Genomic DNA, 17863 nt, shown 5'->3' on the forward strand with positions numbered 1-17863 from the left:
GCTATGTTTAATATTACACACTTTAAAAGAACATTCAGGTTGTAAAATCAAGCACTCAGAAGTCAGGAAATGCTAGAACTGAAGTGATCTGTGCAACCTTAATTTATCTCCTCTGAGCACATGCATTATGATACAGTCTTTAATATGACCACATACATACTATTTTTTCCACAGGACCCCGCCTCATTCCATGTACAGGATAGACAGTGCTCAATGAATAGGCAGATTTTCATTATTTCATTTTATGTCATTTTTTAATGTGTAGCCCCCAGGCCTTATTTACCATACACCATCCAAACCCTAAAGAAAAAAACAGCATACTTTTATGGTAAAGTAGAAAAAGGATATTTCCTGGAGTCTTTTAAAAGGGTGTTTTGTCTCATGCAGGCATTCAAAACCAGATTTAAATCCAAAACCAGACTTTTAAGAATCTTAGGTGAGTAGTTAGCACAGTCACCGTAAGGAACCTGACATCCTGATGTGATGAAATCCTTCTACGTAATCTCGAGGATGCTGAAAGAAAATTGCTGCTGCTATCTACACCCTGAGTATACCAGTCAGCAGACCAAGAGATAAATCAAGGTTGAGGCATTCTGCAGGAAGCCTAGAAGTGTCTGGGTAATGGGGAAGTACTTCCTTCATTGCACCAATGAGAGAATCTTTCACAAACTTGGGTGGAAATTCTTCCTGCAAATCAGCATGGAACTGATCACCCTATTTTAAAAATGCGTCCCCTTCACACATTCCCTCTCCAAAGCGAGGCTGTCCGATCTAGACCTTTCTTGATTCTTTATTATCCTGGACATGAGGGGCACAGGAAGTAACATATACAGGATGGAGTTTGGCCAAATTAGGAAGGGAGCATTAGTAGCCACTGTCTTTGTTCTCTTTTCCTCGAGAAAAACTTGGGGACTTTGTTGTTTGGTATAATGTGAGTAAACGCAGCAATGGCATTCCCAAGGAAACTCCCAGCTGATGGAAGACCTCTGGTTGAAGGAGCCATTCTCTGTGGTCTAGCTTGCTCATGCTTAACAAGCTAGTTCTGATGTTTTCTCATTTATGCTGAATGTGCACTATGAATTCTTTATTCACCTCATTTTTTTCTGTAGAGAGGCAGACCTGATCCCTATCTACTTGTTGACATAAGATATTGCATTTTCCATCATAATCAGCACTGTGCTACTGGGGAGAAAGTCCACCAGTAAGCACAGGACACATAGATGATCACTCAGTTCCACCTAATTAATACTGTGATATTTTCTGTCCCCGACCACATTCCCTGAATTGACCTGCTCTTAACACAGGCGCCCCAGCATTATATGGTGTCAATGATGGTGGACACACACAGGATCCTTTATGGCTTGCCCTCCTACGAAATTTTCTTTACCAGTGAAAAAAGTGCATCAGCATTCAAACCAGGGTTGACTTATACAATAAATAGGACAGAGGTTTGTACGGGTCTCAATGCTTGGACCACTGCAAAATACCTATGCAAGATACCACCGTCCCTAGGGCATTCATAAGGGCTGACAGCAACATCCTGTGGGAGCCAACAATTTATTGGACTACTTTCCTCAATTAGAGTTTAAGAACCACAGCCAATGGCATTCCTGACATCTTCTCTTATGGGGAGGCAGAGCACAATGAATCTTGGAAAAGTGATTAGCACTTTTTCTTGAATCCTGTTTTTCTCTAGTTTTCTTAAGATAGGAAACTTGGCAGACCATTGTTCCATTCTCTTCAACATACACCGGTTTGACCTTGGAAGAGGTGCAAAGCAAAGAAAGGGACCAAAGCTATAGTTTCCCCCACCATGCCTCCCTTTACATGGATGTAGAGTCAGGTCAAAATATGAGGGGCTGGATGACTGAAGAAGTGGTCCAGAGTAGTGGCAGTGGAAGCTGAATGAACATTCTTCTCTGTTGAAATAGAGAGCCACCTTCGCACTTCTGTCAGTGTAGCTTAGGGACAGAGGCTGCTGCCAGGGGATCTTCATGCCCAAGTCAAGATGCAAAGAAGTCAGTATGTCACGTAAAACCTGATTGGGACTTGACAGACCAAGCAAGCATACCATACATTCGTAGCTCAAAGTAACTCAGGGCACCAGCCAATTGGTGTAGGACCAACTGGGGTAGAGTACAAAGAACACTTTGTTTTGGAAAATGATTTCTTTGATTTCACTGTTTTGTATCACTGGATACTGCTGGAACATGGTAGGGCCCCAATAACTGCAAGTTCCCTTCAGAAACTTAACCAAATTAAACTGATTTGTCCGCAAAAGGAAAAGAATTTTACACTTATAATTTCAGGCTCCAAATGCCAGAAAAGAGTTTAAAATGATCGGTTCTCAAACATCTGCCATGTTCCTGGGTCTAAAGGAAGAATTATGTGGAAGGGAATTCCAAGGGTAGCCTCTTACACTGTCACAAAGTGACTAATTATTTTAAAGACAGATGCCACAGAAAAGACTAGGGGACATCAGGATGGAAAAAGCCAAGGTAGATATCAATGAACAGAAAGCTAACTAGAGGGAGGAGGAAGAACTATAATACCAATCCAACAGTATGTACCAATGGCAATCAGACTAAATATTAGCGAACTATAATAATAAATTAACCAAAAAGCCATTTGGTGCAGCCAGTTAGTCTGTTCATCAGAACAAGGATGCCACTAACAGCTCAGCTAAACACAGCAGTAGGGACTAGTAACAAAAAACCTTTAGAGGCTATCAACGAAAGACTAGGTTTTAAAAGGCACTGAGGGATACTCATACTTCAAGATGATGAGAAATGGAGGTTATTTCAAATGGTAGGGGTGCAACTAAAGACTAGTCTTAAGAGAAACATCCAAAGAACATTGCAGAAAAATATTGCAATAATTCACGAATTAATCTATAAAAAAAAGATTGAGGTAAGGTATGAAAACTCATAGCCAAGAATAGAGAAGCTGATGAAAATGTAAAGACTTTTTAGACTGCTCTTTACATTCTCGAAGTGTTTGCCTCAATAAGGTGAAAGCCCCTTCAGAAACATTCTCATGGTTAAGCTCTCACATAGACATCCAGGGCCTCTAACAACTGAATGACAATATATCAAAGTAAAAAGACTCTTTCCAGCAGCCAAACATTCCTTCAGGAGAAACATTCTGTAATTCTGAACATGTACAAGTCACTGTGGAAACAAAAATTTCAGTGCAGGATGTTTTTGAAACTGCAGAACCTGATACCTTATTATTCCACCCCAGGATAGAGATCAGAGATGCCCTTAATGACAGCAGGCTCAAAGTGGGAGCATAAATCTTACATAGCCCACTACTGCCCAGTTGCATTGAAAAGGTATTTTTGAGAAGTTGTTTTCAACTCCTGTAATCAGAATACCCTAGCTCCCTCAAACAGAGAAGAGTCATCCCATGCCAAAAACAAGTTTCTGCTATTAGCTCCAAAAATTCCTCCCTCAACATTCAAGGCTTTTTTAACCTTGGAGAAAACTGAGTACTCTCATTTTGGCTTCCAGCAAAGAGAAAAGTTGCTACCTAATTTTAAATGCTTTAGCAACTCTGGCATACAACCTACCATAAGAATTCATGGAAGAGTAACTACAGGTGGTATGGTCATCTGGTCCAAATGTCTACCAACAAGCCTGTGAGAATCATCTTCGACTCTGACCCAATGAAAGCAAGATGTAAAAGACCCCCCCGGATGATCTAAAACATGATGGTTGGACAACATCAGACCCCTGGCTCAGGACAGAACATAATAGAGGTGCATAATATGTACAGAGGCCTCTTGATTGTCCAAGCAACAGCATGAGAACTAACCAAGATCTGCAGCATTCTTCCAAGGTAAATTCTATATTCAATACCATAAAAGCCAGCAATGATTGTGACCTGCAATGAATGTGTCATGTGTTTTCTTGCCAGAAGTCAGAAGGGACTTCTTCTGTATGAATTGCAAGCTGGTGGCTGCGTAGAAAGAAAAGATTTGTGGCCAAGTATAGACATTACAGATCATTAGAGAGGCTGAATAGCTGGACTACCAGATTTGGGATGCATCATTACCCTAGATTCAAGAAAGAAAGGGACTGATGACTAAGGAATAAAAATGTGGAAAGGGAGCTTGGCAGTTTGTAATAAGTTCTTCTTTTGTAAGAACTTATAGGATGCACATTTTATACTGTAAGGTAATTAATCGCTGGAACATACCAAGGCTTGTGTTAGATTCTCAATCACTGGAAATCTTTAAGTCAAGATTGGATGTTTTTCTAAAAAATATGGTCTAGTTAAACTAGAGCTATTTGACTTGAAGCAAGAACTAATGATTCAAAGTCGTATAGCTTTCTTTACACAGGTGGTCGTACAAGATCACAGTGGTCTTTTTTTAACCTTAAAATCTATGAACTTCAGTTATTGCCCACCTACTGATAGGCACACAACAGCACAAACAGAGTTTCTGCAGCTGTTACTCTCCTGCAGTGGGCTCAGGGTTCATACAATACGTGAATGAAACTATATTCTCCTATGAAAGAAAAAACATCCAGAAGACACCTTAAAGTAAATAGCAAACTGGCAGGCTATTTCTCTTTACGGAAGTAAAGATTTAGCTCTCATTTTTGTCTTCTGCCTACCTAGAGTTCACTATAGAAATCGTAGCTTTCTTCCAGACGAAAAATGGCTTTTCAATCCCACTAACTCACAAAAGCAGCAGGCATGTTACATCCATATATGGGAAAAGGTAGACACTGAACAACTGAATGAACATGCCTGATATGTAACAAAGCAGACAAATTCCCCTACAGAACCTCTTTTCCCTGCACATGGCTACCAAAATCTCTCTCTGGAAGAAATTATACCACAGAAGATAAGCAACAGTGAAGAAGGGATGGATCAGGCAGCCAATGTCTTTTACACACATCAGAATACCTCTTAACATGGGACTTGTGCCTGGCTGTTCTTTCAAGCTTTCAGTCAGGAGATAAAGGCTTTATTTTGATGAAATAGTGTATGTTCCACAAGCTTAAATAACAGTATTCTAGAAATATTTTCATGTTTAAAAATTTGTACTGGGACTATTTTTCTAACCCTTAACCTGTAATGTTAAATGCCCCAGTTACCATGAGTACAAATGAACAGATCTCAAAGGGAAAGAAAAAATTACTAAACTTCAAACCTCTGAAAATGTCCTAGTAACTCTTCTATGAATAAATATGCCATTATTTTAAGAATGGATTGCTTGGGTCCTTCAAGAGCTAGAAGCAAACACAACCCATCAGAAATCTGGGAAGCTCCCATTTCCAAATAATATAAAGCTCCCATTTCTATCCTTGCAGTGTTCTAAGATATTAAACCTTAAATCTGTCATTGATCCAGGATTGAACAGGGACCATCCCTGGTCTCAGGACATTGAGAGACTGCAGCATGGAGAAGATTCCACATCTGATGGGAAGGGAAGGAAGGAAGGAAGGAAATGTTTTGTCAGGTTGAGGGATTTTTTTGCATTATTATGGTGTGAAAGTTTGGAAGGTCCCAGCAGAGAGGTACTGATGTATTAGTGGGCAGAGTGCTGGCTAAGTGGTCAAAAGGTAGATTATATTTACCATGTACTGTATCACATGCATATCAACACTATGTGCAAAAACACACACACACAACTTGAACAAACCATGCCTGCCAGCAGTCAGGAGGCTGAAGAGACAAAAAGCTCAGATTTTAAACATTTGATCGTTCAAGAAAATATAGCAATTCTACTCTTTTGGTAACGAATACAAATATTTAATTGAAGTCAAGAAGCATTGCCTGACCCTTCAAAAACCATCTGTTGATCACATGTGCACTTCAATATCTTGGTTGCGCTGACAGACAGTGCATCCAGCCTGAAAGCTAAAGTTTGAAGCTGATTTGAAGCTTCAGAGAAGCATGTGGGTAGCACAGAAAGAGCAAAAAAAAAAAAAAAAAAAAAAAAAAAAAGCCACCTATCCATATTTACATGTCTTTTCCAAATTTGGTGCTTAAGGAAAAACAACATTTTAAGTAAAACTTATTTTTTCACTGCAAGTATATTATCTGCTTAATGTCTCCATTTGATTGATCCCTAATGTTCCAGGAGAGGCAGCATGCTATCCAACCTACTCACTATTAAACTTTTCTATAAATGTTGTCTAGATTCAGCAATGGTCTAAGACCACCTAACCACATATACATTTCGTAAAGATCAACATGATCATGCTTCCTTACAGCATGATCAGATTCCTTACAGATTCAGCATTGCTATTAACCAAAACTATGTCACAGAAAAAAGGACAAGAGTACTTGTGGCACCTTAGACACTAACAAATTTATTAGAGCATAAGCTTTCATGGGCTATAGCCCACTTCATCGGATGCATAGATGCATCGGAGAAAAAAGGAAATCTTAAATTAGAAGATCAATTCTGTTTGACAAAATTCTAAAGGCCATAGACTTATAGCTTTTTTTATTTTTTTAAACATCTTCTAAAACTAAGGTAATTTAACCATCCCTTATGTTCAAGAAAGATGAGGTGTCAATAAAGGATATCAACATTGTAATAAAATCTATCCAGGGACTATATGGTATGCATATGAAAATAAAAAGATATACTCATAGTGGGAAGGGCAAGGAGACCTCAAGATGACAGTAAAAAGATGGCATAAGTCAGCCAGTCTTGGCTCCACAAGCAGAGCTGGATTTGTCCTTAACTAGATTCTGTACAAAATTTAAGCCCTACACCTACCTACACAGAATCTGAGAGCTTCATTAAAAAGGGTCTCTTGAAATACAAATGTTGGCATCGAACAAACCAACTCCTGCAAGCTTACTGGAAGATAATGTAAACAGGAACAAATTAAACAAATGTTATTAATGCAATGGACAGATCCCAGCTGCACAGATCACAGAAAAATCCCTGGTCCAGAGCCTAAAGAGAGAAATCTGTTTAATTACAGATTAATCCTATTAAACTAATCTTCCTGATAAAGGGTGAAATGACCAACTCCAGAAGGCTATAGAGAGTATAATGAATGCAGAGATTAATTAGGGCATACTGCTAGCTGACTATAATTATTAATTAACATTCCCAGTTTCTACATCTCATTGCATGTTTCACTTGGCTTTTAAATTGCACCCTTCCTTTTTTGGACCAAAGTTATACAATCCCAGCATTGTGACAATAATTACAGTGGGAGCCTAAAGAAGAGTCCTGGCAATATCCTTAAGTGTTTAATTAGGGTCCCGGTGAGGGGAAGGAGGGGAGAAATGATGTAGAAAAATTAGTGTTCTCTAATCTCTACACATGTTCTTTATAGCATAATCTGACTGTTCCATTCCAAAGAATTTGAGTTACTGAACAAGCCAGCCATAGGCTATATGTTGCCTTCAAGATTTTCATAATGACTGGAAGTTCAGAAACATCAAGTCTTGAAATAACTCACTTTTAACCATGCTGACCTAGAAATAGAAAGAATGCATCTTAGACACGTGCCAATCACTTTATTTTTTGTGGCACTCTCCCCCATACCCAAAGCTAAAACAAGGATTGGCTAAAGGAGTGAGTATGCCAGTAGAGCTTCAAGAGACTCTAATCACATCTGAAGTAGAGCAAACATTTTCTTTAAAAGATGTGAGATGGATGAAAACTCAATAGGGAAATATCCTGATTGGTGTGAAAAAACAAACCAGATTAGGGGTAAACTCTGGGACTGCACACAGGACTGATTTACTGTGTGAAAAAAAAGATTTTTCTTAAAAGAGAAGACGGATGGTTCCCCAACTCAACTGGCTAAAGCAATAGCTAGAAGGTATAAAGAACAGCAATCAAAAGGGATGGAGGTTATTTTCTCAAAAGGAGGAACAAAGACTTCAGAATTAACATGAGATTCCAAGGAGATACCGCTAGTCTCGCTGGTGTGGGTTTAGATGGGAAGCTATATTGAATTTTTTTAACTAGAGAGCTCACTATAAAGTCCTCAACTGTAATAACTTGTTGTGATAATTAGGCCTACCAATTAACCTTAATTGTAAGCTCAACAGTAAAAAGTGAGTGAAAGTTCATAGTGCCACAATAACCTATAATAAACCTGCTGATGGGAAAAGTTGCAAAAGGGAGACAGGAAGACTGAATTAGGACAAATCAACAGGCATACAGATATAATTCTGGGACTGTATTAAGATCATGCCTGGTAAACAAGAACAGTGTCAAACTGAAAACCAATTAACCAAAATTAGCATGTCAGAAATGAGGCCTAATTGGTGGACAAAATAATGAGGGGAACCCTTTTGGGGGTCTTTTAAAAAAAGAAAAAAAAAAGGACCGTGGGAGTAAGATCAGCTACTGAAGTGACCTTCACAGTCATGACTGCCATCTTCACCCTGGTCTGGGAAACCATTCCTTCGTCATCCTGAGAAGTGTCCGCACCCGACTGGGCCAGAGAAAGGGAACCAAATGACATTATCACTTCCACAAACTCTGGCTGAATCCTGAACACCATCTGGGATGTGAGATTGTCTCCCCCCACCCTATATATCCTTTTCCTTCCCTACCTTATTTCTTTACTTTGCTATCTCTCTTCTTTTTCATTCCGTCTAACAAGAGTCCAGCTTAGTCAGCCAGGACTGTATATTTTACGACACTACTGTAAACCTATGACCAGAAAGAGGCAGCTAAAAGCCATTGCCTAAACAGCTTGTCTCCCTCACCAACAAAAGTTAGCCCAATAAAAGATATTACTTACCCACCTTCTATCTAAGGGTATGTCTATACTACCCGCCGGATCGGCGGGCAGCAATTGATCGGTGAGCAGCCAGTCTAGACGCGATAAATTGACCCCCAAGCGCTCTCCTGTCGACTCCTGTACTCCACCACCGGGAGAGGCACAGGCAGAGTCGACGGGGGAGCGGCAGCAGTCGACTCACAGCAGTGAAGACACCGCAGTGAGTAGGTTTAAGTATGTCAACTTCAGCTACGTTAGTCACGTAGCTGAAGTTGCGTAACTTAGATCGATTATTCCCTGCAGCGTAGACCAGGCCTTAGAGACTGTCAAGCAAATTTCCTTCTAAAAACTCTTTCCAGCTAAAGGAAAAGGGAACAGGGGATACTGTTAAAATGAAATCCTTATTTAACACTTTACATTTCAAACTGCTTTTCCTTTTCTGTGTCTTTAATAAAAGTTCAAAAGTATTTTGAATTATATGTGTACCATAGTACTAACCAGGCTAAGGCCTCTGTATACCAAACCCCAAACCATGTTTAAAACTGTTTAATGCTGGACAGTGAATTGCTTTTGTTAACACCTCTGGCCCAGTAGAACAAACCCCAATACCCCCTAAATGAAAAGTTGATCTTTATGGGTGCCAGAAGATAAATCTAGATTCCTAAAATTCTCTACCGCTGATTCACTTTATAGCTGGACAAGTCATTACAAATGAGTAAAACTGCAGCACAGAAAGTTTAAGGTCCAGTCTGCCCTACTAAATCAGAGGTTAACAGTTGTTAAATGGCTGCAGCCCAAATGGTTTGATTTAGTTTGTGTAAATATGGACAGATTGCATTATCACGCTAAAACAAAACAAAAACAAAAAAAATCACATATTTGTCATAAAACACCAATGGCAGACGGAATCAAATAGGCACAAACTACCGATAAGAAGCCAGCTTAAAGCTAAAAGTTGAGTGCTAACTTCTTGGAGGTAAATGATGTATCTAATCTTGTCAGGCACTCCAACCTAGTCTATACTACAAGTTGTACTCCGTTGCTGACAACAGGTGCAGCTGAACAAGTGCTGAATAAAGTATAACAGCAAGCATAGCCAAGGACAAACTGTTCAGAACCATTTCAGAAATCCCCAGACCTGCAATTTTTAGCCAGTTTCTAAAATGATACCAAATACACTTTGGCTTCACTTAGACAATATTCAGCAGAAGTTGAACAGTACCCTCTGTTAGGAACTGATACTTTTTTTAACACACATAAACACATAAAATGCTTCAGATATTACAGCAATAAGCACTACAGAAATATCAATAAAGATCAATTAAGAATAACCTGATATTTAAAGGGAAATAAATTAACTGGTTAATATCAATCCACACCCAAATACTACATGACACCCAACAGCACAACAGGTGACCCATGCTCAGAGGGCTTGGTATTCTGCTAGCGTAGAATTTTGTTCAACAAGTAGCATTATGGTTTGAAAATACTTATTTTTTTTTAAACTTCTTCCATTACCTGGGGAAAGCCCCCAACCCATTCTACCTAACTGACTTAGAGGTGGAATCCAATGTAGAGTCCAAGAGTAAAACAGAAACAACCCACTGATTCAGTCCTACACACACACACACACACACACACACACACACACACACACAAAGTTCAACAATGACCTTGCATAACTTACCTGGTTTTCTTCCTGTACCACTCTATACTGCTCCTTCCAAATGGTGATTTTTGAAGCTTCATCTTTTCTTAAGGCTCTCTCCTTCTTTAGCTCAGGACTCCAGAAGGTCTTGATGCTGTTCATGGAGGAGCTCAGCTTGCTTTCTTTCACCTCCACATCCTTGCGTAACAAATCATTTTCTCGTAGCACCTCTTTGAGCTGTGTCTGCAGATCCATTATAGTGTTATCCCTGGCCTGGCGCAGTGAGTGAGGCACAGTGGATGCCATGCTCACTGGAGGGAGGTGGTGGTCTCCAAATGCAATAGTATCACTGGCAACCCCACTACTGGCAATATTGGGGCTGCTACCCATAGCAGTCATCCTAACACCATAAGGCAGCCGCCCCCCGGATCGGCCAAGAGTCATGGTGCTTTTAGGGGTGTCGGCACCCACGTTCTCATGGTCACTTAGATACATAGGGCCAGATGTGGCATAGGCAGCATTTAAGGATTGAATATTTTCCATGGAAAGTGTTTTCCCACTCCCACCCCCAGCATTGCTTCCAGAGCTCCCACCTGTGCTGTTGGTTCGACGATGACCCAAGCGCGGTGATCTTGGCAACCTTGGTGAACGCCCAGGACTCTGACTGTTTGGTTCAACTTTACCAACTGACCGAGCACTTCCATACATGATTGAACTGGTGGCGCGAGGTGACTATATAGGTGTCAAGCAGGAATGAGATAGAGATACTGTGAGGTTTTTCTATGGTTGCAAGTCAGCTTAAGGCCAATCACAATTTATAATAGATCCAGTTGTCCATTTCTGAAGTCACGTACTCATGGTGTTCGAGATTATATCTGTATCAATTAAAAAAAAAAAAAAAAAAACACACATTCAATACCCAATATCTCAAAATATATATATCTCCACTTTGACCCACACAAGTGGAAAGTGTCCTCTATTAGTTACTTCCCAATTGCTCCATAATACTTCCAACTAGTTACAGCTGTCAAAAATGTAATTTTTCAAAACCTCAATAATCAAACTTAAAGTGAGTTTTATGGTTATAGGTTCTTTCTCTATGCTGTCATCACTGTAAAATGACAAACCCAAAAGAGATGCCTCCATCATTTTTCAGACCGTTTATTTTGCTACGGGCATGGTCTAAACTCCAAAAGAACAATCTAATCTTTTTCCCCTTTCAAATTGCTCCCCTCCCTCCCTAAACTGTAGCTTCTGTCAGGAAACTCAATTTCATAAACAAACTTGAACCCACTCAACAAATATGAATCTTTCTCAGGCAAGTGCCTCAGCTTCTGCAACTTGAGATTTCATTTAAAAATAAAGTCTCTAGACCCCATGGCTGTAAAAATGATCCTCCAAATATGAACCTAGTGTAAACTAATGCAGTGCTGCTTTTTTAAATTCACTTGCAGACAGTTCCAGGGCCTCGGTCACTCCTCAGAGAGAGTCTTATCAGTCTACACTGCCGCCATTCAGAACTCTGTGGTCAGCAGTGACACTGACAAGAGTCAAGTCATTGCTGCCAGTGAAGCTCTAAGCAGCAATAGATGCAGACACTAGAACTATTATGCTGTGAGGACTCCCTCCACAAACAACAAGGCATGATAAGGAAAGCAGATCCCCCACCATCATCCTTGGAGCAACTCAGGGAAAGGGGAGAATAAAGCCAACAGTGTTCCGTCTTTCTGCAGTCTCCTCATATCTGCTGAAAGAAAATGTAGGGAAAGCAGATCAAGTTTATTACACATCAACTAGCCAGAGGCTGATAAAGATGGAGCATCTGAGAAGGGTTCAAGGACAGCACCTTCCTCCTTCCAAGCAGATCACGTGCGGGCAAGCTAATTCGTGAGGTCCCTTCCAGTCCTACCATTCTAGGACTCTCACCTGGACACTGCCCTGCCCCTTCCCTTCCCCTTCCACCCTATTTTTGGCCAGTATGTTTGGTCCTCTGGCTACAATGTGTCTGACTAAATTTCCAAGTCCCATCAGTGAAGATATGTTTTGTGATGAGGTGATATTTCTGGTTGAGCAGATGGAAGAGACTGATGGGATAAGTTAAGAGAGAGAATATGGAACTAAAGGAGATGCTTGGATAAATAGAAAGAGAAAAAATTATAGGTGAGTTACAAAACTTAATATGGGAAAAGATAACAAGGTAAAGGTAAAGAGAAGAAAAAGAGGGAACATACACTGAAAACAATGCAAAGAAAATAAACTACGAACTGTTAAGGGAAAGAAGAAAAACAGTGGACTAAAGGCAGAAAAAGGAACAACAAAAAACAAGAGGCAGTGAATCACATTTTAAAAATAGAAAGTTAAATTACAATTTACAAACAGCATACTGCTGTTTCCTTTATATTTCAGAAGGGGCAATAGCACAGGAAATTTTTACCTTGCTCTATGGACTGTTTTTCAAGTCCTGTTCACTAACTACTGCTAGCAAAATTGTGAATAGGTGTGAAAGTATTTGTTCACTTGAACCCTTTCTTGAACAAGTGATCACAATGTATCTGAACAGTTGGCTGATGCACTAAGTTGGCATTGCTAAAGCTTACTTTAAAAGAACATAAGAACGGCCATACTGGGTCAGACTAAAGGTCCATCAAGCCCAGTATCCTGTCCTCTAACAGTGGCCAATGGCAGGTGCCCCAAAGGGAATGAACAGACAGGTTATCATAAAGTGATCCACACCCTGTCACGCAATCCCAGCTTCTGGCAAACAGAGACTAGGGACACCATTCCTGCCCATCCTGGCTAAAAGCTCAGGCACAGAAAAAAAGTGAACGCAGTTTATAACACAGTAAGCTATTTGGGTGCCAAAACCAAAACATGGTAGCCCATGGATTTTTTCTTTTTTTTTTTGAAGTCAGGAATTAGAGATGGAAAAGCCTTCTTAGTTCACTTATTCCCATGTGAATCAGAGGAGGATTCTTCCCTTTCACAGTAAAGTCTACAGTGTCATAAAATTAGGCTGGTCAATTGTCAAGAGACTATGCTCTAGATCTTGAAATAAAACAGCAAAGTAGCCAATTTCTTTGCACAAGAACTTGACAAAAAATCAGTTTGATTAAGTCATCTTCAGTGTCTGGACTACTAGTTTATTCATTCCTGCTCTGCCACATTGGATAAGGGCATGCAAATCAGATTATACTATTTCCAAAACAGTATAAGAAGCACATTCATTGAGGGCTTGTCCACATGAGGCCTCAGGAAAATTAATCCAAACTAACTAAAGGTGTGAATTTAAAGCAGATTAATCAAACCACACTAAATATGTGTGGACCCGCTCATTCAGAACTGAAAAGGCCTTAATATGGTTCATCTGAGCTATACCTAATTAAGGCCACTTAAGAGTATGCCCACATAGCACACTAAACCCAGGCTCTGACTCAGATTTAAAATTTAAAAACCCTTCCATCGACACAGAAACCAGTCTAACTCAGGCCCACAGACCCTGCTAGGGAGGTGGGTCAGAGCCCAAGTCCTGCTGTGACATGGGACAAAGCCCAGCAGTTTGCAGTGTGGATGCAGATCAAATTCAGGTCACCAGATTCAGGTTTGGAGATTCCACCAACACTATCCAACAGTTCTCTAGAGCTGTTTTCCTCAGCCCTTCCATCACAAACCTTCCCACTCACTTCAGAAGAAACCACCTGGTTCAAATGTAGCTGCTCAGCATTTAACCCTTCATTTACACACCCACCACTCATTTGGAAACGGTTAACCCTTGTGTGTACTACCTATGGCCAACTCTAAAAAAAAGTCCTGCATCAAGCATATTGCTAGCTGGCCAGAACACAGATGGATTCTGGTTAACCTCTGGCACAAAGCGAGAAAGATATTCATTTTCATTAAGAGTACAAGAAATGATCAGATCTACAAAGCTATATTTGAGCTGCTGGTGGTTTTGGGAATTGATCAGACCGCAGAAAAATGCAGAAAGCAAATCAAGTGGCTGAAGCCAAATTACTGAAAAGTCAAAGATTCTAACAGCACCTCTGAAATACCCATCTTCCTGTCCCTTTCACAAAGAATTTGATGGGGTACTGGGAATTGTAACAAGCAGTGGGCGCACAGTGATGCCTGACAATCTGCTGAGCAAGAATGGCACCCTTATGATCCCCTAGGCACAGACAATGCCACAGGACAACCAGCCATCAGATGCAGGGCAAGAGGTGACACTGGTGTTGAGGCCAATAACTGAATAGCTATGCAGCTGGAGCAGCTACAGCAAATCCTGGGTCTGTAGTAGAAGGCGCTGTTTGAGGACAGCCCTGCGCAGGGGCCCACTACAGAACAGGCACCAGGAACAAACGCTAGAACAAGAGCCCCGTAAGTTTCTGCCACTCTGTTGTTTCTTATTGATATATGGATGGGATAGATTTCCAGCTTATGACCCTATTAAGTTATTAATGCAAATCAGGGTGCTGGTGTGCTTCTGTTCAGGGTGGAAGCCACACCATTCCTCTAGCATTCCCCCCACTTTTCCTCCCCACACCACGTGGGATTCAGGATGGACACAACAAAAGAGGAAAAAAGTTAAACAAGGAGTTACCAAATATTTTACTTGTTACTCTCTGATTGTTAGAAGTATGGGTTGGGCTCCACAACTAACAGCAGTCTAATAATACAGCACACCTCATAAATCAGCCACTCCCATATTCACCCAGAATGCCTATAAACTGAGTCCCAAAACAACTTGGCTGTTATGAGTTCAAACAAAACCCGTGTGAGAGTCCAAATTAGAGAAGAGGATGGCTGGCCGGCTGTATTAGGAGTCCCCATGGCTGGCAGTCAGTCAGGTTTGTGCACAGATGCAAGATGCTAGTGAGGAGGCTGTACTGCATCTCCATGCTAAATCAGCATCTTACTGATTTTACCATGAATTTTCAACCATTGCTGGCTGGTGACACAAGCATACTTCTAAAGTAGTAGGAAGTCCAGACGCTCAGCTACTTTCCAGGGCAGGGAAAACTTTCAGGGCCACCTCTGCAACTCATGAGCCCCCTCCATTCCAAGATGTGTTGGTCACTCAATAGATGCCTAAGTATCTCCTTAGCATAGATGGCTGTCCTCCTCTGGCCTGGAACAGAAGTTCACATTTCTAGTCTGGGATCACAAGAATATCAATGTTTTCCAGAACTTGTCCTGCCTGAAAGTACTGAAAAAACAGGGCTAGTGACTGGACCCCTCATAAGTCCCATCATCCCCCAGAAAAGAGAAAAGGAATGTTGTGACAGAGTGCTGACAGCCAGCAGCTGACCGAGCACTCTGGTCCTTTAGACACTAACTAGCTCCCCCAGAAAAGCCATGTTCGGGAACAGGCGACCTAATTACCTAATCAGAGCTAAGGGGCTAATCATCCCATCAACTGAGAAGATAGTTAAAAAGCATCTAAAGGAGGAGAGGGGGCTAGCAGAGCCCTGGGGAAGCCAGGTCTCTGGCTGATGAGATCACTTCCTCTCCCTGGAGAGGAGGGCTGAGGTCGAAGGACACTGTAAGCAGAAGTGCTGCACACGGATTGTGAGGATACCTTTGTAGTGGCAACATAAAAACTCACAGAGGTGTTGACAATCAAGAAGCATCCATGACTATCTGGTAAAGACCCCATGCGGGGAGAAGAACTTGCCCAGTTACAGATGTTGAAATCATAACACAGGGAACTTAGGGGAGCGAGGAGCTGATGGGGGCTGCAGGTCCACCCTGGTTCCAAGCCCCCACCAGCTAGCTGCAACGGGCTGTTCTTCCTGTAAGCAGTGGACCAAGCAGGCAGCTGCCAAACAACATTATAAGGGAGCATTGCGCAACTTTAAAGGCGATGTTCTCTAATTGATCAGCAACGTAACAACGTTAACCAGGATGACTTTAAGTGAGGAGTTACTGTATTTGCCCCCAGGATCACTGTGGACATTAATAATGGGGAGGTTGTTCCAATTATCTTAGAAGACGCAAATTAACCTCTGCTTCCCTGGTTAATGAAACCATTCTCAGGCCACTTAGACAGAAAGAATTTTTTTCTACCAACTCAGCAAACACACAGTAGTAGGGGAGTGTGCATTTGGCTGTTTGAAAGGAAAGTGGTGCTGTTAGTAGAATAGATTGTAAACGGAAAAAAACAAAACATTCCAACCAATACAGCAACGTTACCTTTTAATTGAACCAATAATAAAATAATTTTGAATATGAAAATATATTTTAAAACAAATATATTAATTAACAACTGTAAACAAACCTTTAAAACAGTGAAGCTAAAACTGAAAGTGCAACTGTGCAGTAAAGGGCAGAACAAAGCACAGAACTCAGTGCACAATCAACATGTGGAACTCCTTGCCTGAGGAGGTTGCGAAGGCTAGAGCTATAACTATATAACTAAAACAGAACTGGATAAATTCATGGAGGTTAAGTCCATTAACGGCTATTAGCCAGGATGGGTAAGGAATGGTGTCCCTAGCCTCCGTTTGTCAGAGGGTGGAGATGGATGGCAGGAGAGAGATCACTAAATCGTTACCTGTTAGGTTCACTCCCTCTGGGGCACCTGGTATTGGCCACTGTCGGTAGACAGGATATTGGGCTGGATGGACCTTTCATCTGACCCAGTATGGCCATTCTTATGTTCTAAAATTATAGGGGGAAGGAAAGTTGAAGTAACCTGGAAAACCAGTTAAAGTGACAGGCAAGTATATGCCTTGCCAACGCCTCTTCTTGTTCATGGTACTTCTGGGGGTTGTTAACTAGGTATAGCCAATTACCAGTTATGGTTTGATATTTTAAATATCTGAAAACCAACTGCCAAACTTAGTCAGCTTACTAGCCAAAAACAAGGAATTAGAGCATGAAATGGAGACACACATACCACGCTTTCTGGGAAGCGATCTCGCAGCACTAACCTTACATGGAAGGTCTGCTTCAAAAATAGGCATCTAGGATTACCTATATGTACAGCACAGTTGCTTACAAGTTTGAGAGCACGGTATACATCACCCACCAGTCTGTACTTGTTTTTCCTGTACCTCCCTTACCTTTGTTTTGGATACCACATTCCAGGGGTTATTGGGGTGTGGAGGCACCTCCTACCTGTACCAAGACATACTATTCATACATTTTGTTTCTGACTAGTTCTGTATTTGCCTGTGCCAAGAGAAAAGTTCAGCTATTGCAGTGTTATGGGATATACCTTAGCATGAATGACCAGCATTCTGGGAAAAGAAATACAATTCACAGTTGTAGTTAATGTCAGTCCTGAATACATATTAATGTGGTGTGCCATACACCATAAATATATCCTGGCTAACAGGTTGGATGATTCAGCTCAAAGTTATCAGAGGTGCTAGAGAGCTCAAAAGAGCTGCACGTCCAGCTGCAATTGTTGTCTGTTCACTCTGCGAAGGGAATGGCTGCTGGGAGCATGGCTGCTATGGAATAGCAGGGAGGAGTTACTTGTATTCCTGGTCAA

The 17863-nt window shown here is 41.0% G+C and overlaps 1 protein-coding gene across 7 annotated transcripts in view; it reads right to left on the reverse strand.

Moving 5' to 3' along the window:
• Nucleotides 1-17863, reverse strand: part of ERC1 (ELKS/RAB6-interacting/CAST family member 1) — a 545338-nt gene that overhangs the window by 510939 nt on the left and 16536 nt on the right. For 5 of the 7 annotated variants that reach the window (XM_077827360.1, XM_077827359.1, XM_077827358.1 and 2 more), the window contains exon 2: nt 10408-11243. In XM_077827360.1, the coding sequence (XP_077683486.1) occupies nt 10408-11076 (669 nt within the window). In that variant the 5' untranslated portion in view covers nt 11077-11243. Of the gene's footprint in view, nt 1-10407; nt 11508-17863 lie in introns of those variants that run through there. The other 2 variants (XM_077827362.1, XM_077827351.1) reach the window with 2 other exon arrangements.

The sequence above is a fragment of the Eretmochelys imbricata genome, chromosome 1 (genome assembly GCF_965152235.1).
Source record: "Eretmochelys imbricata isolate rEreImb1 chromosome 1, rEreImb1.hap1, whole genome shotgun sequence".
In the NCBI taxonomy this organism is placed as follows: domain Eukaryota; kingdom Metazoa; phylum Chordata; order Testudines; family Cheloniidae; genus Eretmochelys; species Eretmochelys imbricata.